Source organism: Accipiter gentilis, chromosome 8 (genome assembly GCF_929443795.1).
Source record: "Accipiter gentilis chromosome 8, bAccGen1.1, whole genome shotgun sequence".
NCBI lineage: Eukaryota > Metazoa > Chordata > Aves > Accipitriformes > Accipitridae > Astur > Astur gentilis.
The window spans coordinates 43,488,227-43,507,146 of NC_064887.1; the positions used below are offsets into that span (position 1 = coordinate 43,488,227).

The following is an 18,920-nucleotide window of genomic DNA, read 5'->3' on the forward strand; positions in this document are numbered from 1 at the left end:
TTTCACAATCTGTAAATGTATATATTTTTTTCTTTTAAACATAAAAGTTTACAATATACGGTAAAACAAAGGCTCAGGAAAAATAATTTCAAAAAAAAGAAACCTGAAGTTTTGAATTAAAGCTGAAGACATTTTTAAAACCCTGTAGTTTGAACCAGTGACATTTTCTTTATTTGTGCTGATGGGTTAGAGAAAGGAAAATATTTAAAAACTGCAGTCCAAACACCCACAGCTTTGCCTTCAGAAGCCATCTTCCCCCACCCCCCCAAAAAAATGTTGTTAGGTTTTTCTTCCATCAAGTATGTGATTGTCACAAGTTCAGAAGTCTGGGATTCCTGGGTTCAGCTGGTACCAGACATCCCTGTGTGGACAGAATTCCCTGATTGCCAGCCCACGCTAGCGCCTGTAGGGGTGAAATCCTTGCACGTTATGGTTCTGTCCTCGTCCAAAACCACTTCCTCCTGCAGGTGGGCCACTTGATGGTTGCACCGAGGGGCCTCCATAGGGAGGGGGTTGCTGGCTGGGATCAGAGAAACCTTGTCCAAAACCACTCAAGTCTTGTCCATACCCTGGGGAGAAGTGGAAAAAGGCAGCAGGGTTAGCTTCCAGCATCATCCACACGCACAACAGAGGCGCAAATTCAAAACCTGGTGCCGCTCCCTCCCCACATGCACGGCCTCAGGAGCTAACACTTCGGTCCAACATTTTAAGACAAGCAGCTGCTTTCAGTTCTTGCAATTATTTACCTTCTATACAGAAGAAATAGGCAAAAAGCAGAACTGAATAGGTAAGCAGAAATGGTAGTTTTCACTTTTAGAGGTAATCCTACCCAGGCTGGTAGTTAAACTATCATATTACGGCTGTTCAGAAACTTGAAGTGGCTTGCAGGTTTGCTCTCAGCTTAGTCTGAATATTTTTATTTTGGTTTAGGTTGGTTTTTTTATTGGCTAAAAACTAGTACTGTCAGGTTCAGCAGAGATGAAGATGTAGCAAGGAAGTTTTTCCTGAAATCTCACAGCTATCATACTGCAGTACCTCACACTGACCGCACAGTTATTAGAACTCAGGCTTCATACAGTCAGCTTCACCATCTTCCCTGGACAGTCAAAAAAATTCCTTCGCGGAAAAGACACACTGGAGAAGACAATCTTAAATTCCCTTTCAAAAAACAAGAGCACTGCTGCCCAAATATTTATTTTAATTAACTAATCAGCCTCTCTTTCAAGGAATACTCAATAGAAAAAAAGGTAAATTGGAACATGAGGGGGCAAAGCTGGCAAAACAGAATCCAGAAGGTTGGGACTACTGCACCCATAATGTACTTTATACAATGGAACCCTTGGTCCAAAGTTGCCCTTAGAAAGAACTAACATCCCTCCCTGAAAACTCACTGCATGGGCAGGCTGAAGTGTATTTGTTGCAAGTTCAAAAAACAAAGCTCCATTTCAAAACCTGACACCCTACTGCTACTGCAGATGGTGGCGAATACTTCTAACCTAGCTAAAGAGAAGCAGCAGTCAGTAAGCAACTATAAAATCCTTCTCCCAAGTCCCCTACACCACCAACTGCATCCGAGTTCAGTTTTAAGCCTGAATGGGTACTGTGTCTCAACTAAACTTTACGCTAATGCATGCTGCAAGTTAACATTTATCTTGCTCTTCCTCAATCTGAGGAACTAAACACTTCTCCTCTCCTGCCACACTGTCCTTCTGCCTACTCAGTGAGACTGTGACCACCACTCTGCAGCATAATCCATGCCAAAGACCAGATTCAGAGTAGGTTTAGAGTAAGCAGAATTTGGGGATAGGGAGAAAGGGTGAAGACGAAAGGCTTGCTGGAATTCTTGCTGCCAACATGTAAGACAACTAGATGCAAATTAAGAACACTGAGAAATTGAGAAATTTAATAAAAGTTCCCATAATTAAATATGACTCTTAATCATAATAGTGGCATCAGTGCAAGCCTCTGCTATGAAAGATGGTATTAAGAATCCTAATTACTCAGTACATTTCTGCAGTTCTGCTTCTCTCTATGCAGGCTTAAAGCAGGTTTAACTCTCTTAATCCAAAACAAAGTCCTTAGCATGTCTTCAGTATTTCAATTTCAAGCTCTGCCTGTCTCTCAGGACTTGCTACCACTAATGAGCATTAAAACACAACTATCACAGGCCTCTATTAGCAAAAAATGCTAATCCAGTCATTTTTTCAGACAGAGATAAGCAGGCAACCAAAAATACAATTTGATTGTTTGCCAAGGGGTGAGGCTCAGAGTGGGGGAAAAAAAAATAAAATCAGAAGTTATTCTCACTGTACGCTGCAGTGTTAAGAGCATCAAGTGGTGGAAACCACAGTTCTCCATTTGTTTATCACGAAGGAAACCTACAGCATAAACCTGAACAGCCAGACATTTAAGTACATATTGTCTTCCCCCTGCTTTCTTAATTCCTGCTGCAGCTCTCGGTTTGTACCGCCACCTCACAGTGGAACACACAGTTCACCTGCCGTTTCACAGGGCTCTGCTCTCTAAGGGAGCTGTGCCAACCATGACAGTTTTACTGTCTTAAGAACCTGAGCTTAGTTCGATTACACAGGATAAGCCTCGCCAGTGCAGCAGCTTGAGAAGCGAACAGCATCATCATTCATACTTCAGTCATGAGTTTTCACTTCAGCCAGCTAATGAACATAGAGAATTGTATTGCCCTTACTCACAAAAGTAAACATTTGAGCCACAATGCTCCCCCCCACCCTCTTGAAAGAGACCCTGCAAGAAACACAAGTTAATTTCCCAAACGCAGATATATCAAGAGCATTGGTTGTAAATAGGCACCACCTACCTAGGTTTCTCACTGCTCAGCCTGACCATAAGAGTGTAAACAAAGTATTGGCGCGTAGCCTGAAGGGTCTTGAGAATAGGTACCCAGCCCTAGTAAGAAATGAGGAGACCAGGGTGACGAACCCCAAGAGAGCCCTGTACAGAGATAATTTTTCAGGGTGAGGGAGACACACCCATGTTAGTGTTTAATTTACTCGTGTTTACATTCATCCTAGCTGTAAACATAGCAGCATATAAGATGCTGTCAAGCTAGGACAAATCTTAAAATGCCACAATGATTAGATAACTCAGTGCCTCTTTAAAGCCCATAAGCTTTACGCATTCATGTAAATACATGCAGATCAGCTAGACTGCCTATTGTACAGCAATGCTGCTAACTACTTTGTGATCACATGAAGTGCTGAAGCTCTTTAAAAAAAGTTTAAAAGATTTTACACATAGCTTTATGAACAGGTGGGTGATTCTGCAGTACTGTAGCATATTAAATACCTCTATCCCTGTTAGAACTTGTACTCATAACACCTTTCAGGCTAGAAAAGCACTCTTGATTTGAGAGACTAACTGCAGTTGCGGTTTAAACAACTAAACTCCTTAGCCTTCTTCCTCAAAATGCAGTACTACACACCTCTTCCTCCCTCCTCCCTCCCCACCCAGCACTCTGAAGAGACTGACTGAGAACACCTGAAATATTTCACTGGCAAAGAGGCTTCCCAGAATATACAAGAGGCAAGTGGTACCATACACACCAAATACTGGAATCCCCCCTTCCCACTTTTTCACAATGTTGGAAAACAGATTCTTCCGAAACTCCCAACACATCCAAAATATTGGCTCCCCACTGAATATAAATGACTGTGCAAGGATTTATACTTTATTTAGTAGGGTCCACCCCCCGTCAAAAAGAGTCTGCAAAGAGACAAGTTCTGGCAAGAAAAGAAGAACTTCCTCTTGAGTCACAAGGGCAAAGCTATCTATGAAAGTAACTGTTTATATCAAATTGAAAAACATTTCAAATTCATCAACATGAGAACATACACTTGCTTTAGAAACACATCTGAAAGACTAATCTTCCTTCAGAGCCCGTTTTACATTTTTGGAACTTCAAATATTATCTATTAACTTTACAAAGTGTTCATTATATAACAGTTTCTGCAGGCACTTCAAATGAAGCAGGCAGGCACTAACACACATGGAGAACTTGAACAAGTAGGGAACAGTCTTAATCCATGGGCCTACTGCATGCAAAAAGTTCACTTCAGAAATAAAAAAATTACCAATTACAATCCCTCAAAAAAAAAAAAAAAAGAGCAGTATGCCACAAACAGCTCTTTGGAGAACACTGCTCAAAAATAGGGCTGAGTGGAAAAGCAAGGTGAGAACTTCCTCTCAGCTTCCACAGGGAGGAGCAGAAATTTTACTCAGGAGCACAAACACTTGTCTAGCCTTTTTTTTTTTTTTTGTAGTACTGTCTGCCTGCCTTAAAACTTGTTATATCAATGTCTTCTATCAGCTATCTGAAACAGTTACCTATTTAGCACAATTAAGCTTTACACACTTCTGACAGAACTAGAACTTGAGATAGACAGGAAAGGAATAGGGGGAAGGGAGGGAAAGGCACACAGCTTAGATTCTTATACCCTGTACTGCTTGCCTCTCGATGCTATTCTTACTCTTGAAGTCTACTCTCCAATCTGACCAAAGTCAGTTACACAAAAAAGTTGACTACAAGCTCCATGAAGCTCTTGGAGAAAAAAAGTTTTAACTACAGATTCAGGGAGAGTGCAAATCAGTAACTTATCCTAGCAGTACACAAGTCTCTGAAGACTATTTCACAGCATACAAGCAATGTTTTAGATTTGATTAAGAAAATACCCTCTGGCTAGAATGCTGAATGATTTAAGGATCACTTGAGAGCTGGTGGCTGGCATTCCCACTTGGGAGAGAAGTGCCTTCAGTGTTAGCAAACTGTTTCTGAACACTGACTTTCTACCCAAGTATAAAAGAAAAGCAGGAAGGGGAGAAAGATCAAGCTGAGTTTATTTTATATGCAGTTACTTACCAAACTGACTATAAGGGAATTCTGGCTGAGCAGTTGGGGGTTTGCTCATGTCCTGAGTTGCCTGAGATGGTGGTGGTGGTGGTGGAAAAGCTAGTGGTGTTGCCCCTGGAGTGGCAGGTGGAGGGGGTACTCCAGGTGGGGCAAACTGGTCAGGTGGAGGAGGTGGAGCACCATAACCAAAACCTGAAACACAAGGAAAGTACAATACATGTGAAAAGACACAGGTAAACACCACCCTGACTTCTTGCTTGGCTTTAAAGTATGATATATTTCTTTTTAAAATACTTAGAAGTCTATTGAAACCAAAGTGTTACCTTGAGCTCGCCATACAGTAATTCACTCCTACACTCTGGCAGCCACTGCAGCTGAAAGACCCCAACAACAAACCTTTTAACATGAAAAATCTCACCCCAAAGGAAGACTGCAGCCACATCAGCAACCAGCAAAGAGAAAGTGATAAAGCAGAACTAGGGACCAAACTCTTGTGTGCTCACATGCACACAGGAGACATGAGAAGGAAGCCATGTTATTAAACATCTTAGGAAGGGAAAAAAACATCCCAAACAAACCGTTTCTTCATAGCAGAACAAGCAACTCTAGATAACTGGCTGCTATTTTCCACCTTCTTTTTTAAACCAAGTTTGTGACTAGACTTTTCAAAAGGTGGCCTGATGGGGTAGGTACTAAAATCCTATTTACATTTCCAATGCCAGCTGCGACCTTAATTCCTTAAGCTTCTCCAAAAATCCCAGCCTGTGTCTAGCCCAGGTCACCACACAGTAATCTCTAACTTTTCTCTCAGATGTCGTAATAGGGGTACACAACAAACCTAAACTCATTTAGCAACACAGATGTAAGCTAGAGAACATAAACGATTACTGCACCCAAGAAAAAAGTAACCCAACTCACTGGCAAAAATACTTATATAGTTAATTATAGCTCAGAATATACAATCTAGGCAAAACATCTAAGGATAGATGAAACCTAGGGGGAAAAAAATCCAAGTCCAGAGAAAGATAAGCAAAAGCTGAAGACTGAATTTGGTGATAGACTGCATCCAAACTCCTGTAGGTCACTTACTAAATGGTGGAGGGGTGCCATAGCCCTGTGGAAATCCTTGTGGAGGTGGGAATCCTCCAGGAGGTGTAGAGACTATGTATGAGGTAAATGGTGGTGGTGGTGGAGGAGCTCCTCTTCCTGGAGGAGGTGGTCCATATCCACCTAGAAAATTAAGAGAAACCAAAAACTGAAGCAGCTTAATGATGAGGAGCTGCTGCTTAAGTCAGCAACCTCTAGATGGGGTAAAGCTGTTTGATAGATTTCAGTCACAGTCTCAGCCTTCTATGAATTCTTACTTTGGGAAATATTTGTCCTCCAAGTATCCCTACTGTAAGTAATTGCAGCTGAGAATGTAATTCCTTGATAACAAATTAGCGTGGTTGGCAACAGCAGGATGTATGTCAGCTCCCATTACTGATTTGGTAAGAATACACTATCTTCTTCGTTCTTTTAGGACAAATTCAATCAAGCTTTTAAATGTAGGTTAAATACTACAGAAATCCACAAATCACTGTGAATTCTTAAAGAAACTGCACCCTCGCTCAGTAGGATTTTTTCTTTTAAAATCGGTCCCATATAACGTACTTACCAATTGCCTGTCCAGCTGGCACCCACATCCCTAAAACAGAACAAAAAAGCAACTTATACATGCACTGAAGCTGCATACTATGAAACAGGAATGATTTAAAAGAAAGTTGATCTTGCTCTGGGCTCTGGAATAGACATGGTATCCTCCCAGTGTCCCTTACAGATCTATTTTTATGGTCCAAGAAATAGTCTTGGACTATTTCTGAATATGCAATTCTGAAAAGACTCTGAATCATTCAGCAAATAACGCATAGAACAGAGCAGTCCCCAAACTCAAATCAGATGGAGCGTTCAAGAGCTCCAAGCATACCAAGTGCAAGAAACTATACTGGTATAAAGAACAAAAGCACTGAGAATCACAGCAGAATACACATCCAAAGCATTTTTAATATACTACCAGGTTTATCCTAGTTATTTTTGAAGTTTTTGAACCATAAAAACATCATCATCTGCATTTGTTGCAGCATTAAGATTGAAAGATAAATGCATTTATGTTTTACATTAATCTTTCCAGTGGATCAGATATCATCTTCTCTACAAATAACCACATTGAAAATAATCTAGTTTCTCAATTTGCGCAGTTGCAGATTAGCACATCTGTGCAGAATGTCAAAGCCTCAGCTGCAGCTTTCAAGTTAATAAGCACCATGGGGAAACAAGCAATCCCTCCACTGAGGTATCATCTATTGTAGCAATAGATGAAGCAGTGACACTCCCTTTAGCCCCCCAGGTGAAAATTTCTCATATATCAGAGCAAGCAAGTTCTGTTCTGTCAAACGCAACTCAATTATACCACCATATTTCTCCATAAGTTATCAAAACTGTCTTTGGATGAACTCAGCATATTTATCCTGTCTACAAAATCTTGTGGGGGTTATAGCCATCAAACCCAAAACACATGCCTTCTCTCCTTTCAGCCCTGAAGGGTTCAAGCTGAATCAAGAAAATTATATGCAGTAAGTGCTCCCCTGCACCACTGCTAGCCCCATAGCTGCTTGTTATTTTTCCAGGCTACATTAAGCAATAAAATCTAAAGACAAGACCATCTGTTTTTCTCTCATCCATTTCAAATTTTACTTATAACTTCCTTTGAAACTGCCTCATCCTTGAAAACCTGTATTTCAACAAAATTTTTCATTAGGGCCTCATGCAGGCCACAATCCCACAGCTGGAGACACAACTTGAGCCGTTGAGCTGTCTCAACGCCTTCGCATTACCGAAAACTGTGCCGATTCTATGTGGGGAGAGGCAGAACCAAACAGAACAGGTGAAGCACCGCCTCAGACACATGCTAGACTTGACACAATCCTATGAAACAAAGTCTTTTGGGAAAAGAAGCGAAGGAACAATCTCAACAGACTTGGGAAGGACTGATGTGTGCAATTTTAGTTCTGCTATCAGTAATCCAGCAGAGCAATAGCATTGATAAACCTGGGAATATTGTCATTTGCCAGAAAACCAAATTACCAGCAAGCCGTAAAGGCAAGACTCTTGCAACAGTGACTCCAAGAAAACTAAAGCAGTACCTTGAGGGCCATATCCTTGTTGCCAAGTTGGAGGGGGCTGACCTGCCCAGCCATTGGCAGCACTTGGCATGATCCTGCTTCCCCACTGACTGGCACTCGGTGGCCCTGGAGTTTGGCTTTTGCTATCACGAGGTTCTGCACGTTTCACCTCCACCTAAACAAACAGAGTCACCATTTAGGAGAGATGGTGCAGGTTAATACACCCCCCTTCCCTTCACACACACCCTTAATTACACTTAAGACTACACTTAGCATCTTATGACTTATGTCTAAATACTTAATTATTAAACTTAAGGCCAGTAATTTAAAATGTTTCTCAGGTACAATATATATGATGGTAAGACATTACAAGTCCTACTATTGAGGTATTTCAAGTAAAACACATCCTACAAATCACTGAGGTTTCATCATAGTACAGTATTCATTGGCTTTAATCTTAAAACAGCAGTACCCTCTTACAACGGCTCTTCACTTAAAAAAGCATAATCTTAAATTATTTATATACTAATTTAACATTTAAGGCAAGCGTTACAAAGATGACATTTTCAGTAAAACAGAAAGAACTTTGAGTAAAGAGTACGGTCTGAAAAAGGGTACTAATGCTTTAACCATTCAAACATGTTTGGGGTTCATTTGAAAGTTACAGTTTAAACCCACCCCATCTAACTACAATTTCAGCTCTGCTCATACCTGAGAAACACACATTTGTTTGTTTGTTTTTTTGTTTGTTTGTTTTTAAACTTAGATTTTATTTAAATGTCTAATGGAAGATAAAGACTTACCTTCCCCAGGCTAACGCTTAAAGAATCTCAATTAACTCAAACAATGTCAGAGGGAATGGATGTGATAAGAGAATCTTACATTACATCTAACAAAAAAGTAAACAAACATGCAAGTAATAAAAATGGACAGTTGAGTCAATAAGAAGCAAATCTTCATACTGTGTTAAGTCAGTGACAAAAGCCCTCCTGTTTTTAAAATTAGTAAGCCACAGTGCTTAACTTATTTTATTCAAAGATAAAATGTCCTAGTGTTCCAAGCCATCGAATAAGTGCATTTGACCTACTTAAAATAAGCTGCACATTCAATATAAACCTCTCAAAAAAATCCAGTTTCTGATTTAATGAAACACTCTCAGCACTCATGCATGCTGAATTAAAGTCTTTTTTATTTTATGATTAATTTTAATGGGTGCCAGAGTACAAAGAAAATAAATCTCAATCATCAATGGGCCTGAGTAGTATGGAAAATAAAGTATTCAGAATTCTTCCTGCCATGTCTTAAAAACCATTCATGTCAGAGAACAAACAGGAAACAGGCACAAGGCAAGGACAAAGCCCCCCGCCCCCACCCCACTGCAGATGCCCCAAGGACATTAGACATGACAGTAACCAAATCTCTGTCAGCTGAAGGCCCTTCCAGAGAGGAACCAAGGGAATTTTTCAAAGGACTCAAATTAATGAGTCTTAACACATTTGCCTTGAGGGAATTCAGTTATTGCTTACAAAAGCAGAGTCCTTCTTGCAATTTTAATTTTTTTTCCTTTCAACAACATATGGATTCATTTCAGCAATACCTTTTTAATTACCAAAAAGAAAGAGATACCATTTTTAAAGTAGGCATTATTAGTCAATGAAGAGAGCTGAGTATCTGGAGTTCATTAATCTATGTGGAAGAATTCCATTAATTTTTCAGTGCACATTTGGAAGCAGTGAACTGCCAAACTGAGGACTGAAAAATCCCTGTGCAATATTCTTAGCACCGAGGTTAAAATTCTACACCTGCCTAAAGCCCAGTTCACACCAAGAAATGAGGCATCTCCATTGCTCCTAGCTGAAAGACTCTGTGTATTTCTGCTTTTTATGTCATTGAAAGGAGAAAAAAAAAGGGGGGGCAAAAATAGATTATTCCATTTTGGTACTGAGATTGTTTGGGAAACAACAGAGAACTCTGAATTAGCACTGACGTATTCTGAAAGCCAGCAGCATAAGAGGCGACATTTCGAAGGCTCAGACAAGGTTCTCCGTACTTTCCCAGAACCATTACAGCATATGTACTATCCTTTGTTCCTATTTATATCTAGCATGCTGCTTCGTGATATGACCTCTCATTTTAGTGGTTCATGTAAGTTTAAGGCAATTCCAAGGAAAAATCAGGGGATGTACATAGGATATAGATAATTCTTACACATACCAATGTAAAATTTACTGCTGTCAGTGCATCTGCTTGCAAATGGGAGTGCTCAACTGCTCACAAGAGGAAAATACTAGTAATCAAGAACATACACTAGTGTTCTTGACTACACAAGCACATTTCTTCATTTGCTTCATTTCCATTATTAGGAAATCAGCCCACCCCTCAACCCCAAAACAAGTTCACAGGAATAAAAAGCATTATATACTGCATAATTACCAAAATTCCACTGATTCACAAGAATATATCCCCTGCTAGCTAAATAAACGCTTATAAAATATCAGCACATAGAGACTTTAAAAGACAATCCAAAATTATACAATGCAGTAATTTAAGGAAAGTGACAAGTGTTCTTGTGTTTCCTTGAAATCTACTCACTCTAAGGTTAGCAGTTTTAACACTTACTTTAAAAACTGTGCATATACTGTAAAGCTGCAAGGACTTTAAATTTACCAGAATTTCCTGTGGTTATTTTTTCTTTAAGCAGTCATTATTTTCTCTGTATAAAACTTGGGTGTCCTGCAACAATTTACTTTGCTTTTAGTTTTTTCCACAGGTACAAGCATGTTCCTTGCTGAGTAACATCAAAGCAAGCCTAAAAAATTCCTCCCTATCAAACATCCATTTGCTGACAACACAGTATGAAGATGAAACAACCAGAGGTCACTTAACTGCATTGTGGTTAAATACTATATAGAGTACGTGGGTTTGTATCAAAGTTTCACAGTAAGTGACCCAATTTTTTAAAAAACCAATCCTTCACGATGTTTTTTTCTTTTTCTTTTTAAGTTTTAAGATTATATAAAGTAGATTGTCTCAGACCACCTCAAAATTTGAGTATCAAATACACATCTGAAGGAGTGGTATCTTAAACCAAGCCTTGAGCAACTCAGATTTCATTGGGATTCTGATTTTCAAACAGCTGGAAACAACTAAGTTCTATCCTTCACCTAAGCAGCGCTCAAAACAAAGGTAATCATCATCAGTTCATCCCAATGTAAGCTATGCTCAGCCAGAGCAACCCCCCAGGTCTGTAAGCACAAGGCCTTACCCAAAACAAAACGGCCCAAGCCGAAGTTCTCAGGCTTTCAAGATCTGTCTCTTCTACGGGCTAAGCCACAAGCTAACTGCCTTTCTCGCCCGTTTAAGCAAACTCAGAAGACTTTCCCCACCTTCATGGATAAAGCCTCGAATTTGGACTTACATGCTGTCCTGCCTAATTGAATCAATTAAGTTTTATTCACCAGTGAAATTGCTAGTTGCCCAAGACTTGGTTCTTTCTTAAGGTAAAATAAAACTACAACTACACACTTTTTTGCCCATGATGTCGTGAAAATGCATGTTGACAGCCTGGTCCACTGATTGTTCGTCCTCGAAAGTAATAAATCCAAAACCTAGCCAACGACGAAGAGTGAATCAAGGTAGCAGGGTGTTGTGACACAAAACAGGATGATGAACAGTATTAGGGGCGGACCAAGGGTTCAAGCAGGGGTTTCAGATAACCGAGACTTGTGTTAAATTTTCAAAAGAAGTCAATCCAAGAAAATTGCAATGGATACTTCCTGTAGTTAGGCAATTAATGCCTCATCTTGGTTTCACACATGCAACTTACAAACTGAGCTTGTTAACTATCTTTTGATTTCATTCTTAACCCACCTACCAGGAAATGGAAAAAAGTGCTATATAGTCATAAATATAACTGTGCCACATGATTAAAAACAAAATACTTGTGGGACAGCAGATTAAAGCCAAGCAACTTTGCTGCTCCTATCTTTGATTCAGACTAGGTTCCCAGGGAAAACCTATTATGTCCCTGTTCCCCAAAGCTGCAAAGCAACTACCTCCCATCCCTTATCCCGTCTTCCAATTAGGGAATATTTTCCATGGAAAATAAGAAAGTTGTCTTTGAAATGTAGCTGTTAAAGCATGAAAAATTTTACCACTCCATGGATGAATGAGAAGCTTCAGAAACTAACAACCTAGATCAGAGGTTCTCAAGTTTTCCACACCTTAGAAAAAGCACGTAATAGACATTACTCCTTCCAAACACAGCAACCCCTGCCAACTTGCTTGTATAGAATGCGATACTTGCCGTTACATCCCTTAATCTATTTTATTTCTTTTATTTCCTGCTGCTTTTCTCTTGAAAATCTATGCAACACTTTTCAGTCCCTCTTTTTGCCCAAGACATTGCTACTAACTGCTCCAGATCCCCAAGGGTGGCTCATTCCCTTTTATCTGATGACCATAGCCCTCAACGGCGGCAGCTCAGCTGAACCCAGCAGCTTTTAAAAAGGTTGCGGGGGAATGCCTGACACCTGTAGAAGATGCTGGAAAAGAGGCAGAGCCCCAGGACTAAGTCACTTTTTGAGGTCATGCTTTGAGAACCACTGCACTTAGGTTGTAGCTGCTGATACTGCCGAGAGAGTGGCAAAAGAGTGGTTAATTTCACAGAACACGGAGGCTGGTTCATGCCATCAACCACTCACTGCTGGTGTAACAACCAAATCCCAGGAAAGGTAAGAACACATGCAGTACATAAATTGTGCCATTCTTTAGATTAGCTAAGGTAGAGCAATAAAAATTAGAAAGAAAAACGAGGTGCGGCATCAAAAGCATATGGAACATGGATGCATTTCTGCTTTTCTGAAACCCAAGATTTCCCCCTTGGTTTGCATTTTGCTTTGCAGCTAGTGCTGACAGCAGCCATATATTGCTCTAAAGCGTTAAACAGAAATACAGTATCTATAACAGTTAGTGTCTCTCTAAGCTTATCCAACTGGGTTGGGTAAGCCCAAAGAGGCCTATTGTAGAGAAAGTTTATATATAAAAAAATACACAAAGATACAGGCCAAAATAGATTCCAGCAGGTCAAATTCTGCTGTCAGCAACAAGAGCAAAAGACATCACTAAAATAAACTTAAAATAAAAAGGAAAAAACTTAGCATTTCCCACACACAAGAGACTGGCAGTATAAACGAAGTTTTGTTGACCTGTGATGAAAGCAGCCTCAAAATTGAGAGCAGCATTTCATCACAATATATTTGTCTGAGGTTAACTAGCAATCTAAGTATTAGAGCCAAAAGAAAAGTATTTGTATTTAAATCACACATTTAGTATTACAGCCTTTATCTAGAAAGACATGGGAAAGAATAATGATGGATACCCATCTACATATGAAGGTTGCTTGTTTAACTTGATTCCAAGAAGACCAAAGGAGAGGAATAGATCGTGGTATGGGGATGGGGTTTGGAGGGGGACAAGGGAGGAGAGTAAGAGGTTATTGAGGAAGCCAGTAAAGGGGTGGGGGAATAAAAAAAAAGGATTTAAAAGGGTCAAACACCACAAGATAAGGAACAGTGAAGAAATCGGAGTACAATACACAGCAAAATTCCAACAACATGAGATTTTAAATACAGTAAAAGTGATGAAGTCTAACATGCAGTAGCTTTATTTTTTGAAGGACAGGACTTTATTGAAGACTAGAGAAACTAATTGCATTTAGCAGGAATCCAAGTGGACTACAGAACAGAGCAATGACGCTGGTTTGCAGCCAAGGGGAAGAAGAGAACAAACGCAGCAAGAACCTGTAAATTACTTCACAGTTGTTGGTTTAGCCAAGAATAGAAAGCATGGGAAGCAGAGACTGCAACAAAGCCACTGTTTCTTTTAAGATGTAACGAGGCTGGCTGTGCTTATACTTGGGACTCTGAATTTTGATGAAAGCACTGCTTGCAGGAGAGCTAACAGAAGTAGGTAGGGACTGCAAGTAAGCAAAGACAACTTGGATACTTGAAGACACACAGCCAGCTCCTCAAGGGCATCCCTGTAGCTCTGACACTAACCGAGAATCTAGTTCCCAGTATTCTTGTGAGAAGCTAAAGGTAGATGAATGCTACAGGGATTAGTAACAGGGATCATTTTTCCCTCCTCCTATCAGCAAACTAGTAAAATGACATGCAGTAAGGGATCTTTTCAAAATGCAAGTATGGTAAAGTTAATGGAAGAGGGCAAAATTCAGAATGGTATGAGTGGAAGATAGCAGTGAATTGGCCTTTTAAATTTTATAAATATATAGTCATTTAGGTATCATATTAAAAGGACAAGCGTATAGACTGAGTAGCACTCTGTGCAACAGAATACAGATCAGAAAGAGAAGGCAAGAGAAAAACGTGTTCTGGGATGCACGACCAGGAATACCAAATACAAACTATGAGGAATTTTTCCTAGCACACCCCCAGGGACTAACAAGGCCATTTTTGGAGATGACAGTTAGTTACCAAACTATATAAAAGAATGTAACAGAACAAAAATGAAAGCAAAAGCAACATGATTCAAGAACACTGTTTAAGAAGTCAGATCAATTAAGGGAGAAAGTATTCTGCAGTACATCTGCACACTGGATGGCGACAGACAGGTTTTCAAACCTGTGCACATCTGTCACTTCTGCTTTAAGCTACTACCTAGTTAAGTGGACCCGAAGACTTTTTTTTTTTTTTATAGTATAGCTTTAAGCAGAGAAGCCATTAATTGAGACCAGGATTAATCCAGACCAGGCATGATGTTTTAGTACCTTTTGCTCAGAGGCTGCAAGGCTGGGATTAAATATTACAAAGACATAGAAGATACAATAATTACTGAAATATTTCAGAACTTCAGCCACAAATTCTATTCAGATGCCCGTATCTTTGTCTCCACTGCCTCCTCTATTTAAAATCAAATGCTCTAGAGCATTTAAATCGATGAATTTATGTTCTGCTTAAATAAAAGGTATCTGTTGAAAGAAGATTAAGATAGCTAAAGCAAGAAAACAAAAAAACAAATATATTGAAACTTCGTTTACACTCCAATAAAAGACAAAGCCCGTCCCTCCTCTGACTGTGGAACTGGCCTGTACCTCTGTGATAAATTATCACCTAGAGAGAAGAAATCTAAAGAGATATCGTTAATCACAGTCAAACAATTCACAGAGAGAAAAGAAAAAAAAAAAAAGAACTTACTTAACATTACCATACTTTACTATGAAACACTTAAATATGTCACTAAGGATGTATGTCTAAATTAAAAATAAAACTAAGACTTAACAGCTTAATAAATATGAAGTGAAGAATATATTTCTTAATAATGAGTCAGAAGAGAAATGAAAGTTCAGATGGCAAACTATTCTCTAGCATGTAGAACATGCTACAAGGTGGTCAGTGCAACTAAGCTTTACATATTTAAAATATTGCCTCTTAATTGTCAAACAGATGACAGATGCAATGGAAAATGGATGACATGAAACTTGCTTCATATTTTGACCAAAGGTTACCAACTTGATTAAATAGTCTAGAGAAACTTCCAGTTCTTTTTTTTTTTTCCTTTAAAAAAGCCATCTAGCATACAGGGATTATACATCCCAATCAAAATATATATATTTTTCAGAATTATTTTCTGTAGTTTAAGAAGTGTTTTTCTTTAAGTGAAGCCATTTAACCAAAACAAAAAGCGTATAATGGATGGATTCTGTTCTAATCTCATGTTCAGAAGTACTCTGAACTGGAGTATCCCCCCCATGCAATTACAAACATCAACATACCTTTCATGTGGAACAGGAGGAAAGTCTGCTTTTTTTTTTTTTTTTTCTTCCCCCCCCAATAGTACCTTAAGCCACAGAAGTGGCTTGAGAATCAAATTTCATTCAACTAAAAAACTAGCAAAAAACCCCATAAATGAACATGAAACATCTGACTTTAAATGCACAGATACCAACTAAAGCTGTAGATGAAGAGTCTAGACTTGAAGTGATATTTGCCCAGTGAATTATTCTTTTTCCTGAGGCAACATAGAAAAAAAAAGTCTACCTTTTCTGATGGTGTGAAATAGTTTGCCATCTGACTATAGGAGAGTATGAAGAAATTTCAAGGACAAACTAGATCAGCCTTTACCTCGGGGCCTCTGTTTCTCTGCGTCATAGATCATTACAACTTCAGTGACCTGGAAGAGAGAAGGGAAATTCTACTAACTGTGCTACCAGGGGAGTGTTATAAACAGTTACTACAGGCTGGTTTCCCGCACTCTATACACAAAGCACAATTAAATGCTCGATGTAGCCATCAATACCAGGCTGTCCTAGCACAGTGCAAACAAATTGGTAATATTGCTCTATGGCAGTTTAAGAAAAGCCTGAGCTCATCTGTTCTAAAAAGCTGCTACATCGTGGCTTTTTAAGGTCTCATCATGCTTAAGATTTTAATCTAGCATTAAGATAGCTACACTGTTTATACCCACACTATAGCCTATAAAAAAACTCAAAGGTTTCTGGTTTTCAACATACTATTCATCAGTGTGGCTTCTTAAAAGATTACTTTTTCCATTTTTAAATATTTTCACTCTCAACATGAAAAGCAGCTTTAACTCCAAACACATTTAAGAATTTGCACAACTTCTCTGAATTACTTACTTGAATATCAGTGTGGCACAGAGTACCAATTATAAATTGATGCTTTAAATAGCATTACAAAAAAACCCTAAGTTATGGATAGTCAGTATCAGTGTGATTTTAACTTAAAAAAAGAAAAAACAGAAAATGCAAGCTGTTCAAAGGCTTTGAGATTTTTTTCAGAATAAGCACCACTGAGCACTACAATTTAAACAAAACCAGCGGTGTAACATTTACGTTAAAGGCAATATTAAAACACCTGAAAGGAACTGCCTTTAAATTTCTCAGATGCAGAAAAGCGGTCACAAAACGTGTATGATCTCATGGAATCACATCTTCGCCTTCAACTCAATCTTAGGATATTTTTTACTAGAAACCCCTGAATTTGCTTAAAATCTGATGCAAATTCACCTTTTACTTACAGCTAGAAAACATACTTTTCAAGTTATTACACCATATACACTCACTTGAATATATACTACTGGATGGTAACAGCTAAGATTTAGCCCCATTCAGGGATTATGCCATGTGACAGTGCCAGATTTTTTCCCCACTGGTCCATTTCGATCCCCCTTTTTCACACTGGTCTTATTTACCAAGCAATTTACCATGTCTAAGAATTAGTGCCTGCTTTTGTCTCTTCGCTGTGTGGCCACAAAACATACATATATAAGAGCTTCTACTTCTCCAAAGATAACTCATTAAGAATGCTACACAGACTTCCCAATTTCTATACTATTGTTAAAGTTCTACTACTTACTTTTAAAGGCACTTACACTTAATGGCTGTTGCCTTCTATATTTGGTGGAACATAACCCTGTATCTCCCAAGCCATCCAGAGGTCAGAATTGGAAAGCCAAAAGTCTGTGAGGAAGAGCCTTTAGAAATTATGCTCCACAGCTGTGGAACATGCTCCCCCATTTTTATTTACAAGTCTACTGCAGCCTTTCAAACTAAAGAAACAGTTGTTAGCCATTGCCTTTTATATTTTTTTAAAAAATTATCTTAATCAAATTTTAAATACAGTACTGTTTATAAACTTAGCCACTTGAGAAAGAATCAACAAATCCTTTGCTGCCACTAAGAAGAGATCTTAGAGAAAGGTGATTAAAAGTATCAAAAAGAACACACTAAATGCCACTCAAAGATGGCAAGTCCACGTCCACTTGAATTTAACTCAGGCAATCTTTAAGTTTCTCAGACTTATTCACAGCTGAATTTAGTAACTTAGTTCAATAGTTTACCATCTTAAAGAAGCAACAACACTTGGGACAAATGGGAATTAAAACTAAATAGAAAAACAACCCCCAGATCAGAAGATATAGTTGTTTCAGTCTGAGGTTACAAACTGAATTAAAAACAGGTGCATAACATGAGTACCAGTTTGTCTCTAGAATGGAGGTTCTAGGGACAACAGAACTCAGCTGATGATTTGAAAGCCACTACTGCTATCAAAATAATGGCAGGAGACTCCAAAATTTAACCTATCTGTACATGTAGTCGAAGACAAGGATCTTAAGACATAAGCTCACTGAAGTACTTGCTGGTCCCCCCCTCAAAAAAAATTCAACAAAAATTTTTTAATTGCTGAGCTGTAAGTTATCAATTTAAAAGAGAAAAAATTACTCTTAAGCCAGCTCAACTCAGGAGTTTTTGCAAGAAGGGAACAGAATAATGTATCAGGTACACTTAAACAAGAGGAGACAGAAGCAGCAAAATAAGTTACATATCAGAGCAATAGATTTTGACAAACAGCAAGATACGTTTCAAGATGATGAACGTTTACTACAGTTTATCACAAAATGCTTCAATATGTCCCTACAGCAGTTTGTCTAAATTAATCCAAAATTTGACAGCTTGACAAAAATCAGAGAAAAGGCAGTGGGGAGGGAAAGCATCTTGCAACCAACTGATAACTGCCATCATGCTGAATGACTCACCACTCCGAATTTCTTGAAGTATTCCCTGAGCTCTGTCTCGCCACAGTTATGAGGAATCCCACCAACAAAAATTTTATTTGATTTATTGTTATCACTCCTGGATCCTTTCTGCTAAATCAAGGAGAAAAAAATTCAGTCAGAAGGACAATAAAGTTGGCTACTTCTAGCGTTTTACACTTAAACATGAACAACGGTCTCTTGCAGGTTGAGGGGGAGCCATCTCCAGGCTTGAAGTCTCACAGTCATTAAAGTGACACAACTGCACATTCAGAGCTCAGAAGTTTAGTGTTTGCAGTTATAAC

General features: G+C 38.9%; 1 protein-coding gene across 6 annotated transcripts in view; it reads right to left on the reverse strand.

The window, feature by feature from the left end:
* The window catches only part of DAZAP1 (DAZ associated protein 1), a 26,877-nt gene continuing 7,957 nt past the window's right edge, over nt 1–18,920 (reverse strand). For 2 of the 6 annotated variants that reach the window (XM_049807445.1, XM_049807443.1), the window contains 8 exons: nt 18,619–18,729; nt 16,185–16,233; nt 11,569–11,651; nt 8,065–8,218; nt 6,540–6,569; nt 5,972–6,112; nt 4,892–5,074; nt 1–569 (listed from right to left, as the gene is read on the reverse strand). In XM_049807445.1, the coding sequence (XP_049663402.1) occupies nt 397–569; nt 4,892–5,074; nt 5,972–6,112; nt 6,540–6,569; nt 8,065–8,218; nt 11,569–11,651; nt 16,185–16,233; nt 18,619–18,729 (924 nt within the window). In that variant the 3' untranslated portion in view covers nt 1–396. Of the gene's footprint in view, nt 570–2,833; nt 2,923–4,891; nt 5,075–5,971; nt 6,113–6,539; nt 6,570–8,064; nt 8,219–11,568; nt 11,652–16,184; nt 16,234–17,454; nt 17,543–18,618; nt 18,731–18,920 lie in introns of those variants that run through there. The other 4 variants (XM_049807446.1, XM_049807444.1, XM_049807448.1 and 1 more) reach the window with 4 other exon arrangements.